This window comes from Toxorhynchites rutilus, chromosome 1 (assembly GCF_029784135.1).
Source record: "Toxorhynchites rutilus septentrionalis strain SRP chromosome 1, ASM2978413v1, whole genome shotgun sequence".
NCBI classification, from domain to species: Eukaryota; Metazoa; Arthropoda; class Insecta; order Diptera; family Culicidae; genus Toxorhynchites; species Toxorhynchites rutilus.
In genome coordinates, this window is record NC_073744.1 from 189521780 (window position 1) to 189534260 (window position 12481).

The 12481-nt window shown below is 44.9% G+C and overlaps 1 protein-coding gene across 1 annotated transcript in view; it reads left to right on the top strand.

Moving 5' to 3' along the window:
• LOC129764380 (uncharacterized) overlaps positions 1-12481 on the top strand; it is a 40693-nt gene that overhangs the window by 12073 nt on the left and 16139 nt on the right. Inside the window, exon 3 of the mRNA XM_055763392.1 lies at positions 3495-7532. Coding sequence (XP_055619367.1) covers positions 3495-7532 — 4038 coding nt within the window. The remainder of the gene's footprint in view (positions 1-3494; positions 7533-12481) is intronic.

A 12481-nucleotide genomic window follows, 5' to 3' on the forward strand; every position in this document is an offset into this window, starting at 1 on the left:
AATCTTCACCTTGCGGCAGATCCTCCAGAAATGCCGTGAGTACAGAGTCCTCACGCACCATTATTCATCGACTTTAAAGCCGCATACGATTCAATAACACGGAAAGAGCTATGGAGAATCATGGACGAAAACGGCTTCATCGTGAAGCTGACAAGACTGGTTAAGGCTACGATGGATGGATTATCTGATTCATTCGTGTCCCGCAAAGGGCTTCGACAAGGTGATGGTCTCTCTTGCCTACTGTTCAACATTGCGCTAGAGGGTGTTATGAGACGAGCGGTGTTTAACTTGCGTGATACGATTTTCAATAGTTCCAGTCAATTCATCTGCTTCACTGATGACGTAGACATTGTCGGCAGAATATTTGAGACGGTATTTGAACATTACACCAGACTTAGGCACGAAGCAGAGAAAATTGGACTGAAAATCAATGCGTCTAAAACCTAATACATGCTGGCTTCCGGATCCGAGCACGACAGGACCCGATTAAGTAGTAGTGTAATCGACGACAATGAGTCCGAGGTAGTGGACCAATTTGTCTACCTTGGCTCAATGATTACGTCTGACAATGATACCAGCCGCGAGATCCGGAGACGCATTATCGATGGGAGTCGTACCTACAATGGTCTCCACAAGGTCAAACAGACTTAGCAGTCGTGCGAAATGTTCCCTGTATAAAACGCTAATAAGACCTGTTGTCTCCTACGGGCACGAAACTTGGACAATACTCTCGAGCACTCGGATCAAAGCTGGAAGCTGGAAGGATACGCTGGGCAGGACATGTTGCAAGAATGTCGGACAACTATCCTGCAAAAGTGGTGTTCATCGGGAATCCGGCTGGTACGAGACGACGAGCAAGGTGATTAGACCAAGTGGAGCATAACACGGGGTGCTCGCGGTGTTTGAGAGATAGCCACGAACCGAGTTAGTTGGAGAAAAATTGTGAATCAGGCCATGTTGTTAGGACGTTAAGCCAAAATAAATAATAAAGAATAGCAGTTGTCAAAAATAAACTGAACATTCAAAATAGCCGTACTTGTCAGCATAAGTGAGAGACATGAGTACCCACATAATGCCACAAAAAAGTATAGAATCGGATATACGTAACCCGCGTAAATTCGCGATATTTTTTTAACAGATCTCGTATATTAGGGGGCCAATGAAAATGGTCATCTCGAATTTCAAAAGTCAAAAATTGACACTCTGGGACTTAGATATTTTTTTCAGAATACGAGACGAAACGTATGGTTTTGGATGCCAATAAAAATAGTTTTCTCGATTGTTCATCCGGAATTTGCTGCGAAATGTTGATTTGCACGATAATAGACTCTATGCTAAATATTAGCTCATTCGAACTTCATTTATTAGTTTCGTAGACGTTAAAATTTGAGTTTTTTGGAAAACGAAAAATCACCGAAAATCGGGGCTTTCAAAAAACAATTTGGCATTTGGCATAAAAAAAAATCCCGATTTCCGGTGATTTTTCGGATTTTCAAAAAAACCTGGGGTTGACAATTTCGAAACTAAAAGATGAAAATGATTTTTTCACTTCTTCCTTCCTCTTCAGTCAGAATCATTTTCGATTGTGAGTATTCTCTACATACACTGGGACATTGTTTTTTCAATTTCGTTCTTTTCTGCTGTCGTTTCGTTCGAATTTGAAAGCAAACGCTTTCACTTGAAGATTGGAACTTCTCGAATTCATTATCATTCGAATGGGCTATGGGTCAGCTTCTGTTTCAGGAGATCGTTGCTGTCATTTGAAAGATTCATTCGATTTTACTTCTCCAAACTGGATTTTCCGGGTCCGTGGAAACAAAAGAGGCATATGAGGGCACATTAGTCTTCAAACTAGCGCCGGCAACTGATTATGCCTGCTGGCATACTGCACATTATTTCACATCGTCATTTTCATTACTTTCCGTGAATACGGTTCTATCTCGAAATTTCGAAATTTTCATTCGAATATGAGACACTTTCGTTCGAAGTGAGATCCTTTCATTTTCATTTGATGTTTTGATAACTTCGCTTCATTGTGAAGCATGAAACAAATGAACGTGAAACGAAATAAGACTGTTCAGAAGTAAAGTGAAGAGCTTTATTGAGCGTTAAGAGAGAGTGGAATTATTTTCAACCTGCATGAGTGCAGCAAATTGAAGGGCGATAGGTCCATTAGTGAGTGAGTATGTGTTAATTGAAGCGAAATTGTAAGGCCCTGGTTGGCAATTTAAACCGGAGCATGCTTCATCAGAGGGTGGTTTTTGAATTTAACGATCGAGCAAGGTATTCCGGCTAGCGGTACAAGCCTAACGAGCTAAAATGTGTGCTAAAATAGCTATGGGAGAAGACGTTGGCAATGCCATGTTCTGCGCTATTAAGGACTGAGCTTGAATGGTGGGCCGATAACACGAGGCCTCACTGCTTCTATCAGTTACAGTAAGCATTTGATCGAGCAGAGTAGAACCCTAGTGGTACTGGAGCGTGAAGAGATCAGGTAAGCCTTATATGAGCCATACCGTCCGGATAAGAGACACTGTCTTCAATGGGTTTTAACCCCCCGTGTCAGAGGTACTGAAGTGTGAAGAAGATGGTGTTATACATTAGGTAGGCCATACTCTCCGTATGATAGTTACTGGAATGTGAAAGTTGTAGTATTCCAACCGCTGTTCCGATACGTGTCACGTATGGCCTCTTTATACCTTCGTGTGAGAAGCTCCGAAGTGTGAAGAGAATTGTAAGCCTTATGTGAAAAAAATGAACCATTCGGTTCGACTGTATCGTTGTGCTGGAATACGTGGTGAAACAACCTCTCTGTAGAGGGCCCACCAAGTGTTGGAAGCAAGAGGGAGCATCGTCTTGTCAGCCTGCGTGTGAGGTGTCCAAGCAAATGCATGATGGGTGCAGTTGCTCCGTGTGAGCACAGAGTGGATGTCAGGTATAGCAACCAGTGCTTGATGGGCATCCCTTCTTTGTGGATAGCACTATTACCTCATTGATTACCGAGCTCGTGTACAAATCGTTCGTAGACCGGCATACAATGGTCCAAGATTTCGAAATGGCTGGGTTCCAAAAATCATGGCGATGTGATGAAATGTTGATTTTCTTTCCGGAAGCCAAGACAATCAACTCGGTGCCAAGAAGATATGCAGCGCAATGTCTGAAGGTTGTTCTACGATTTCATAAAATTCTGCCAACAATACTCGGGTCCAGCTGTGGAAAATGGAAGAAAAAACACAACAATAACGGATGAAACATTAAATTTGATTTATGTTTAGAGTTCATAGCAAGTATTATCGGTTGCGTGTAAATCTTAGAATATGAATTTATGTATACTACACAGCAATTTGCAACGACTTTTCACCGACTGCACAAAATTTAAACAGATTACAAAAGAGAAAAAAATCAAGTTGAAGCAAATTGAAATTACTGCACCGATATATCGAAAGCAAACATCCCCCAGCTGATTGTTGTTTCTTTCCATTTTCCATTTCCAGGAACCGAGCATTCCCGGCAAACCGCCGGAAGCAGCGGAATCCTCCAATCAGACCGCCCCGCCCACACCGGGAGCCAACACCAAACAGGTGTCCTTTTTGAATACCGCCGAGGAGACCCCTCTGATGTTCTCACGGACCAGTTCGATGGGTTCACTCTCGAGTGCCGAACCGAACTGTTGTGTGGACGATAAGAGTTCCGTGGTGAGCGAATTCAGTCGACTCGCTTCCGGGATAATCTCGCCCTCGGAACTGCCGGACTCGCCGACCCAGAGTATGCCCCAGTCGCCGAGACGGTCCAGCATGATGGCCCAAGCTAGTAGGCCGGTGGTCGCCGTGAAGAAGAATATCACGCTAGTGGCGCCACCGCCGCCGCCGTCGGCTCCTCCAGTGCAGTCGAAGAGTGCTTTCGAGGACTCGGTTCGGAAGTTCAATGTGGAGAACACCCCGGTGGGATTCTCGTGTGCCACCAGTTTGAGTAATCTTAGTTTGGAGGACAGAGAGGATGAGGAATCGAGGCAGGTGGTAGGGGAGCGGCCACCAAGGGGTCCCCCTGTGTTGCCCATTCCGGAAATCTCGGAAGCTGAGGCAGAACTGCTGCTGCTGGGAGCTGCGAAAACAAACGGAATGGAGCCAAGAGCGGTACCGCTTCAACCCCAGGGCCAGGAAGATTCGCTGCAAAGATTTTGCACCGAGGATACGCCGGCTGTTCTTTCTGAGGTAGCGAGCGAATGTGGATTTAGTGTTTTATCGATTGATTCGAGGAATGGGCGCGGATCGGACGAGAGCTCGATCCTATCGGATCAGAACGACGATTTGCTGGAACAATGTATCAGAAGTGGGATGCCCAAGCCGAAGAATATCGATGCTGTGAACGATGCGATGGGTGCCGTTAGGAAAGCGAAGGGGCTTCCCTTGGTGGTGGATGGGAAGGAGAATCCCATCCATATGATGAGGAATGGTGCTGCGCACCTGGTGGAACCATTGTACGCGAATGATGAGTTTAGGAAGTTTTACGTGGAGGATAGTCCGTGTGCATTTTCGACGGTTTCGGTACTGTCGGAACTGACTGTGACATCGGAGGCAGCGGCAAGGAAGGTTAATAAGGTGTCGCCCCTCGCCGCAGGGGAACATCTGGAACTGGAAGCCAATGGTGTGGCAAATCCGAACGATGCAAATGATTCTCTGGATTCGATCGATTTACCCGGTTCGAATGATCCCCACCAGAGTAGCTCCCTGCTGGACCAATGCATCGCACGCGGAATGAAGAAGCTTACAATCAACGAAGCAGTGGCCGCTCCCGATGCGAACGACTCGCCGGATTCAATCGATTCCGTTGATGATCCCCAGGCTGATCTGTTGCTAGAGCAATGTATTGCGAGAGGAATGAAAAAAAAACCCAGCGAACAAGGATTTGAGATGCAAACAGCAAACCAAACAGTTGGCAATGCCAACGATACGATGGATTCGATAGACTCCGTTGAAGGGGCTGATTTGATGCTAGATCAGTGCATTGCACGAGGAATGAAAAAGTTAACCGAAAATCCGAGAGAACCGGATCCCCCCAAACTGGCGGCTGGCGCTGAGCAAGAGGTGATCTATGCAAACCAATCTGCTTTACAGTTGGAGAAATCGAGCAAACAGAGGGCAACTGTTGGCGTCAGTAACGATTCGCTAAGTTCGATAGATTCCGTTGATGATCCCCAGGCAGACCTGATGTTGGATCAATGCATTGCAAGAGGCATGAAGAAGCTACTAACCGCTACTAACGAACCGCAACCTCCACGGGAGAAGCAGGAAGAAATTTATGCTAATCAATCGGTATTCCAGCGCGGCGGCGCTGCGTTTGACGCTAATGATTCACTGGATTCCATCGAATCGGTGGAGGATCCGCAGGCTGAACTGCTGCTCGATCAGTGCATTGAGCGGGGAATGAAAAAGGTGAGCGAAAAGTCTGTGCCACAAATCAAAAAAGCTACTGATGGAAACGATTCGTCGAGTTCGATTGGGTCCGAAGATGATCCTCAAGCGGATTTGTTGCTTGACCAGTGCATAGCTAGGGGTATGAAGGGGACAAATCAGAACCAGGCACAAAACGGTGAAGTGCAGCAGTCCAGGGACACCAAACCAGAGGAGGATATCTACGCAAATCAATCGGCAATCCAGCAGAACAATCGAATGACCTCCGCTGCTGTCGATGGAAACAACTCGCTGAGTTCAATCGATTCGGTGGACGATCCTGCAGCTGATTTGTTGCTGGAGCAGTGCATCGCAAAGGGAATGAAGAAAGTCACCGAGAAACCAAGCGAGCAGGCGTTTGAGTTACGAGCCGGTATGGATTTCAATCAGTTAGCGGCGGAAGTTGCTAAAGCCAGAACTGCGGATGCTAACAACGATTCGCTAAGTTCCATCGGTTCCATCGACGATCCCCAGGCCGATTTGATGCTGGAGGAGTGTATCGCGAGGGGTATGAAGAAATTGACCGAAAAACCCGCGGAGCAAGGATTTGAGCTGCGAGCGGGTATGAACTTTAACCCACCCACATTTGGCAAGCAAGAAGATATCTATGCTAATCAGTCAGCTATCGAGCGGGAAAAGTTCCCGCAACAGGCGATCAATCAAAAAGCTTCCATAGCAGCAATCGATGCAAACCATTCTTTCGATTCTTCGGACTCGAATGATCCCCAAGCGGATTTCCTATTAGATCAATGCATTGCTAGGGGAATGAAAAAGATGACCGAAAAATCCAGGAACCTTCCTCAGGCGTCCAACACTCCAATGCCTACCGTCATCAACCGTCACCTGGCGAAGCATACAGGTTCAAACGGTCAAATGAAGTCACGCGACAGCCAGCTCAATCGCAATCCACCGGCTGCATTCCACCGGGAGCAGTACCCACTCCCATCCAGCCATCGAATGAGCGCCACGGCAGTTGGCGCCAACGATTCCATAAGTTCCATTGACTCGGCGGTCGATCCACAGGCAGATTTGTTGCTCGAACAGTGCATTCAAAATGGAATGAGACGACTTGCCGAGAAGAACAAAAGGACTGAGTCGTTGCCTCGGCGAGGCAATCGAGTGGTCTCAGCGTCCGCAACCGATGGTAATGATTCGTTGAGCTCGATAGAATCCGTGGACGATCCGCGAGCTGACGCACTACTGGAGCAGTGCATCGCCAGGGGGATGAGAAAACTAACCGAGAAGCCAAGCGGTCAAGAGTTCGAGCTGAGAGCCGGAATGGATTTCCAGCGAATGGCGATCAACGTAGCGCAAAGTCAATCGAGTCCAAAAAACGTGGACACTACGCCTGTGGTAACGAAGGATGTCGGTGCCACCAACGTAATATCAGCAGGCGTAGTAGCAGCAGTAGGCACAGCCGACGGAAGCAGCAGCTTCTCCTCCATCATCACGTCGGAACAGCAGCAACAACAGCAGCAAATCTTGCAAACCATCGCCACAGGCATCACTCGCAGCAGCACCACCCCAACCAACATTACCCACACCATCAACAACCACAACCACCACACCGCAGCGCAACATATCAGCAACAACATCATCACCACTACCACCACCACCATCGGAAGCGGCCACCGGCCGCCTCGGGCGGCTCGGGCGCCGTGTCCGATCCTGCAAGCTTCTTCCAGCATCACCCCGCTGGTTCAGAGTGGATCTGAGGATCTTCTCGAGCGGTCGAACGAGTTTCCGGCGGGGCTGATGATGACATCGTCCTCTGCTGGCTGTAGCTACAACAACAACAGCAGTAGTGAGATGCAAATTTCCAACGAGTTCATGGCGGATAAGCACAGGAATCCGGATCTGATGCTGCGGTCGGTCGAGCGGCTCACCCAGGAGCTGGTCTCGACGGCGGAGTATCTGCGCACGGTTTCCTCCAGCGGGGGAACCCGGGAGGAGCACAACACCTGGGACGATGACGTGACCAGTGCGAACGACGTGTCGTTTCCGAGCCTGAGCGTGCAGGCGCCCCGGATCGGGCACTCGTACGATGACGATGATGACGACTCGGCAACCATCAGCGAGGAGGTGAGTTGCTGGCCTTTCAGGTGGTCCTTCAAGCGGAAGGATCGCGTGTGAGTTTTTTTTTGTTATAGTTTGACGAAAATATATGTGGATTTGTTTGAATGATTTTTTCAAAAACTAGAACAATGTTTGAATGAACAAAAATGTTTTTCGATTCCGAAGTAGTCTCTGTTTCTTCCGTTCAATCCGTTTAAATTTCCACATTGAATCCGGTGGGGACAATAAGAACAGAAGCCCAGCGAGTGAGGTGTTTGAACCAGGTGGAGCATGACGAATTGGTGTCGTCCGGGGATAGATGACCGCAGCCAGGTATCGGGTTCATTGCCGAAACGTTGTGAAAGAGATCTCATCATAAAGGGTGTAACGACCAAAAAGTGCTTAACTTCAACGTAGCATTAATCCCATAATCGATTATTTGGAAAAAAAATGGAAACCTTCATTTTTGTTGGCACAGGTGTGTAGAATGATGTGCTTACTTTGTTTTCGGCGCACGCTCTTTAGTTGTCAAAATGGCCTCCACGCAAGCGGAACGGCGTTTCAATTTCTGCACGCGCACCAAGAATTTCCGCTTTTGTCGCATAATCAGTTAGCGAAAAAGCTCAATTTGCCTCAAACGACGGTGTCTAAAGTGATTGGAGTGTTTGGGGAGAGGTTGACCACAACTCGGAAACCTGGAAGTGGAGGAAACCGCATCCCGACGGTCGAACAGACAACCAAAGCGGTGAAGAGGACATACACGAGGAATCCAAACTTATCGATCTGGGATGTGGCAGATAAAGTCGGAGTGTCCCACACCATGGTGCAACGCGCCAAGAGAAGAGCTGGACTGTCAACGTACAAAAAGGTAAAGACCCCAAACCGCGACGAAAAGCAAAACAAATCGGCCAAAACGAGGACACGGAAGTTGTACACGACGAAGTTGACCAAATTCGACTGTATCGTTATGGATGGAGAGACATACGTCAAAACCGATTTTAACCAGCTTCCGGGACAAGAATTCTACACGGCGACGGGAAGGGGCAAGGTGACAGAGATATTTAAAAACATTAAATTGTCGAAATTCGCAAAGAAATATCTGGTTTGGCAGGCGATATGCTCGTGTGGAGAGTAGAGCAGCAACAACCGGCACCATCAACCAGGAAGTTAACGTCAAAGAGTGCCTCCCAAAAAGACTCCTGCCGTTCCTGCAGCAGCACATGCGTGCCGTGCTGTTTTGGCCGGATTTGGCCTCATGCCACTACGGTAAAAAGGCCCTGGAGTGGTATGCGGCCAACAACGTTTAATTCGTGCCTAAGGATACGAACCCGTCCAACACCCCGATCGAACAATACTGGGCCATGGAACTTTTGCCTTCTCAACGTAGCAACGAATCTATGCCGAATAACACGTCTTGAATTTACTCTGGAGTGGCAAGCTCTAGAATACGCGTGGCCAAATCCCCCGACCAGGACGGGAATCGAATTCGGCCACGGGAGCACTTGAGCGGAAGTTACGGAAGACAAAAAGTTGTCGGGAGCGAGCAGCAATTCAAGGCAAACTGGCGTGTAGCAGCTGAGAATGTCGACAAATCGACTGTACATAATCTGATGCAGCGAAGGGCCGAGCAGTCGTTTTTTCTCCACAGAAGAACTAACCAATTTTTTTTGACGTAGAACTACGTCTTTCATTAAGGGTGCCAAATCAGAAAAAACAGGTCACGTTTTTATGAAATAAAGTTAACGTTAATAACTATTTTTGTCGCGAACGGATTTTGGCGATTCTCATACTAAACGAATCGGAAATTCCGTAAGATTTGTTTAATATGCTATACATTAGAATCCCCTGGTTTGTAAATGGTTAAAATTCATGAAAACTTGAGGCGTTTCCATTTTCCCATACATTTGTTCTGTCCATTTGTGTGCTTTCCCGAACAGACCTGTCAATAACGAGCAACTTATCGACGACCAACGGAGGGGAAATCGTAGGTCGGTCGGTCGGTCGAAAATGTAAACGCCGTTACCCAGGCAGCAACCAAAATCAAGCTCCCCCCGCTGGTGGTGGAGGCGGTCGCTCTTGACAAACTCAACAGCGAATTCGCATCGATGGGTGTTACAGCAGAGTATAAGCTGTGTGGCATAATTCAGTCTTTTTCCAAGCAGTTAACATTGTTTATTTTCCGTCATCATAAGGGCTTCGTTGGTGCCAATGAGAATTCATCAATGCATTAAACTGACGTTATGGCGAAGCAGACGTTAAGGTACGCCAAAGCATTATAGAATAATATCCGAATGTATAAACAAGCGACTTATATAAAATAACAGCTTGGTTCTACATCAACAATGCGGTCGTATCTTGGACACAACCTCCTATAATTTTCTTATAATAATGTAAGAACTTCAAAAAGAAAGTCCAAAATCCGGATTTTTAGAGTTACGTAATTTGTGCACGATGCCTAACGCATGTTTTACTTGTTGACAAAGCCATTCACCAAGAAATGAGCCTCATCACTGAAGATGATTTTGTGATGAGAATCATCATTACTTTCAGGATTCGCGAGGGCCCAATCAGAGAAGTTTCGGCGCTTCATGGTCAATTAGCTTTAGGTCTTGAGTCAATTTGACCTTGTGAACATTCAATAGCGAAAATGTAGACTCAATATTGGTCACTAAATTCTAGACAGCCTGTCAGCTGAGACGATCAAGTTAGAGTTGCAACCACTGACTCCGAATTTCGGTAGTATTTTTTAATAATTATTAAGCGTGGTTTGTTCGTGTACTTTACCATGTTGATTTTGGCTAACGTTTTGGCATTGACAGATCATTAAAATGTTTCGGTTCGGGTTCACACGAAGACACAAAACTGTCATGTCGCTAATGGATGACCCTTCACTTTCGGTTGTGTGAAAAAGTCTGATTTTGTGACAACTAATCATCATTTTCATGAAGTGTTGATTTTATGATTTGAAAAACAAAAATTCCGTTGCTGAAGCGCATTGAGAACTCCAAAAAGGGTACGGAGATCCTTCTCCAAGTAATCCAACAGGTCTTGATTGGTACCGTCGCTCCAGAGATTTTTTTTGGTTAAAAATCGACTTTTCAGACGGAAAACGACCGATATCCAAAAAGTAATCTTTTGAAAGGAATTTTTTTTCGAGATAATGGGCCCTATTATAGAAATCGAATCGAGGATTCGATACAATCACTATCACTATCACACCGAGTAAAATCTGGAATTCTAGACCAACATGTCAAAAGGGTATATCTTCTTTGATCGATGCTCTTCGTCGACTTTCTCTTTCGATAATCACGGCCTTTCAGACAAATTTTGCTCCAGTTTTGCCATGTAGTTTGATAAACGAGGTTCTCTTTCACACTAGTATCGTCGAACACATCAGGGAATGCTGTTAATGCTGAGTTATTAATGGAAGAGAATGTAGATGAAGAGAATCGATCAAAGAAGATAGGCCCTTTTGACATGTTGATCTAGAATTATAGTAATCGAGGAAAACAGCTCGATTCGTTACTGTTGCTCGAATGTCAGCGGTGGCGTTGAAATATTTTGAAACGGGTTTGACATGTTTCACAAAGCACTATAGAAAGGATGCCAAATCTTTTTTTGAGACATCCGCTATGAAAATTTTAAATATCTGTATTTCCAAAAGTGTTAATATCGTTGTTTTTGTATGTAATCCTTTCAATTCATTCATTTAATTCAGTTAGAGCTTAGGACTAGCATGTGTGAACAAGGTTCAATCCGATTTTCATTCACTGCAACAACAGTGATATATTACGTCGATTTGCGTAGTAACATTGTTGGGAATTGGTGACAGAGTATTTGAAGTATAAATGACATTCCGTATAAACGTTCAGAGTTGAGAAAATCTGTTTTATTTGAAAAAACCGTGACAATTAATTTTTAATATATATTTAATTTTACATTAGTCTAATATATATTGACATCTATATAATTGGACAGGCCTGTAATTCGACACGAATAATTGGACATTTTTGTAAACATCGAGTTTGGGACCCAAATTACGGCCCCAGATTGAGGGTCGACACTGTTTCACTGTCATCGCGAATGTCCAATTACAGGTCACAATCGCCTCTAATGTAACACTGAGTGGTGCCTCGGTAGGTCTAATAGGGGTAATTTATTGTTTGTATCATAGAAGAAACACATACTTTCTGTATTGTAAATTTTGACATGATGGATATAAATGATTCTGGATTGAACACTTATCTTGTAGGGACTGTTTTGGCAGCACCGGGAAACAAATACTGATCAAAACAAACGAACGAATCAACGAAACACAACAAAAGCAACAATCAAAGCAAAACAAACTGCTAGAAAAATTATGACAGTTGTACAGAAAGCTATTAGCGAATTCGTTTTTGTTCAGTTTCAACCCCAGTGCCGCACTAACTGCTGTCAAAACGTTTTTTTATTCACTCAGTTTCGCACTCAGTGCCGCATTTGACTGAGATGTTTCACGGGTTGGCACTCGGGTTCACCAATACAACTATACTGAACTGTCAAGTTCCGAATATTGTTTTGGAAAATCTAAAAATAAAGACTATGAAAATGGAAAACCTGCTGCTTTTGCTTTTGTATTATTGGAATCGTAATCCAATTCGGATTCTGATTTTGAAGAGTAGAGTAGACGGCATTAAGCTACGTGTGCTTTCATTGGGAGGTGAAAATAATGATGGATATTCAGGTGGAATAAATTTCAAAATCAAAATTATGAATGAAAATTTACTTTAACGTATCGAATATTTATTTTATGTGATTAAATGAAAGTTTTTTTTCCGATATCGCAGAATATTGAACGAAAACTGTGTCTAATGATGGTTTTATATTATAATAATAATTATTTGAGGAACAAACAGGAAATGCATCGACAAATGGTTAAGTGAGTGTCAGAACTACATGTGTTGGGTAATCAAACAATATTAAGTAAACTTTTATAT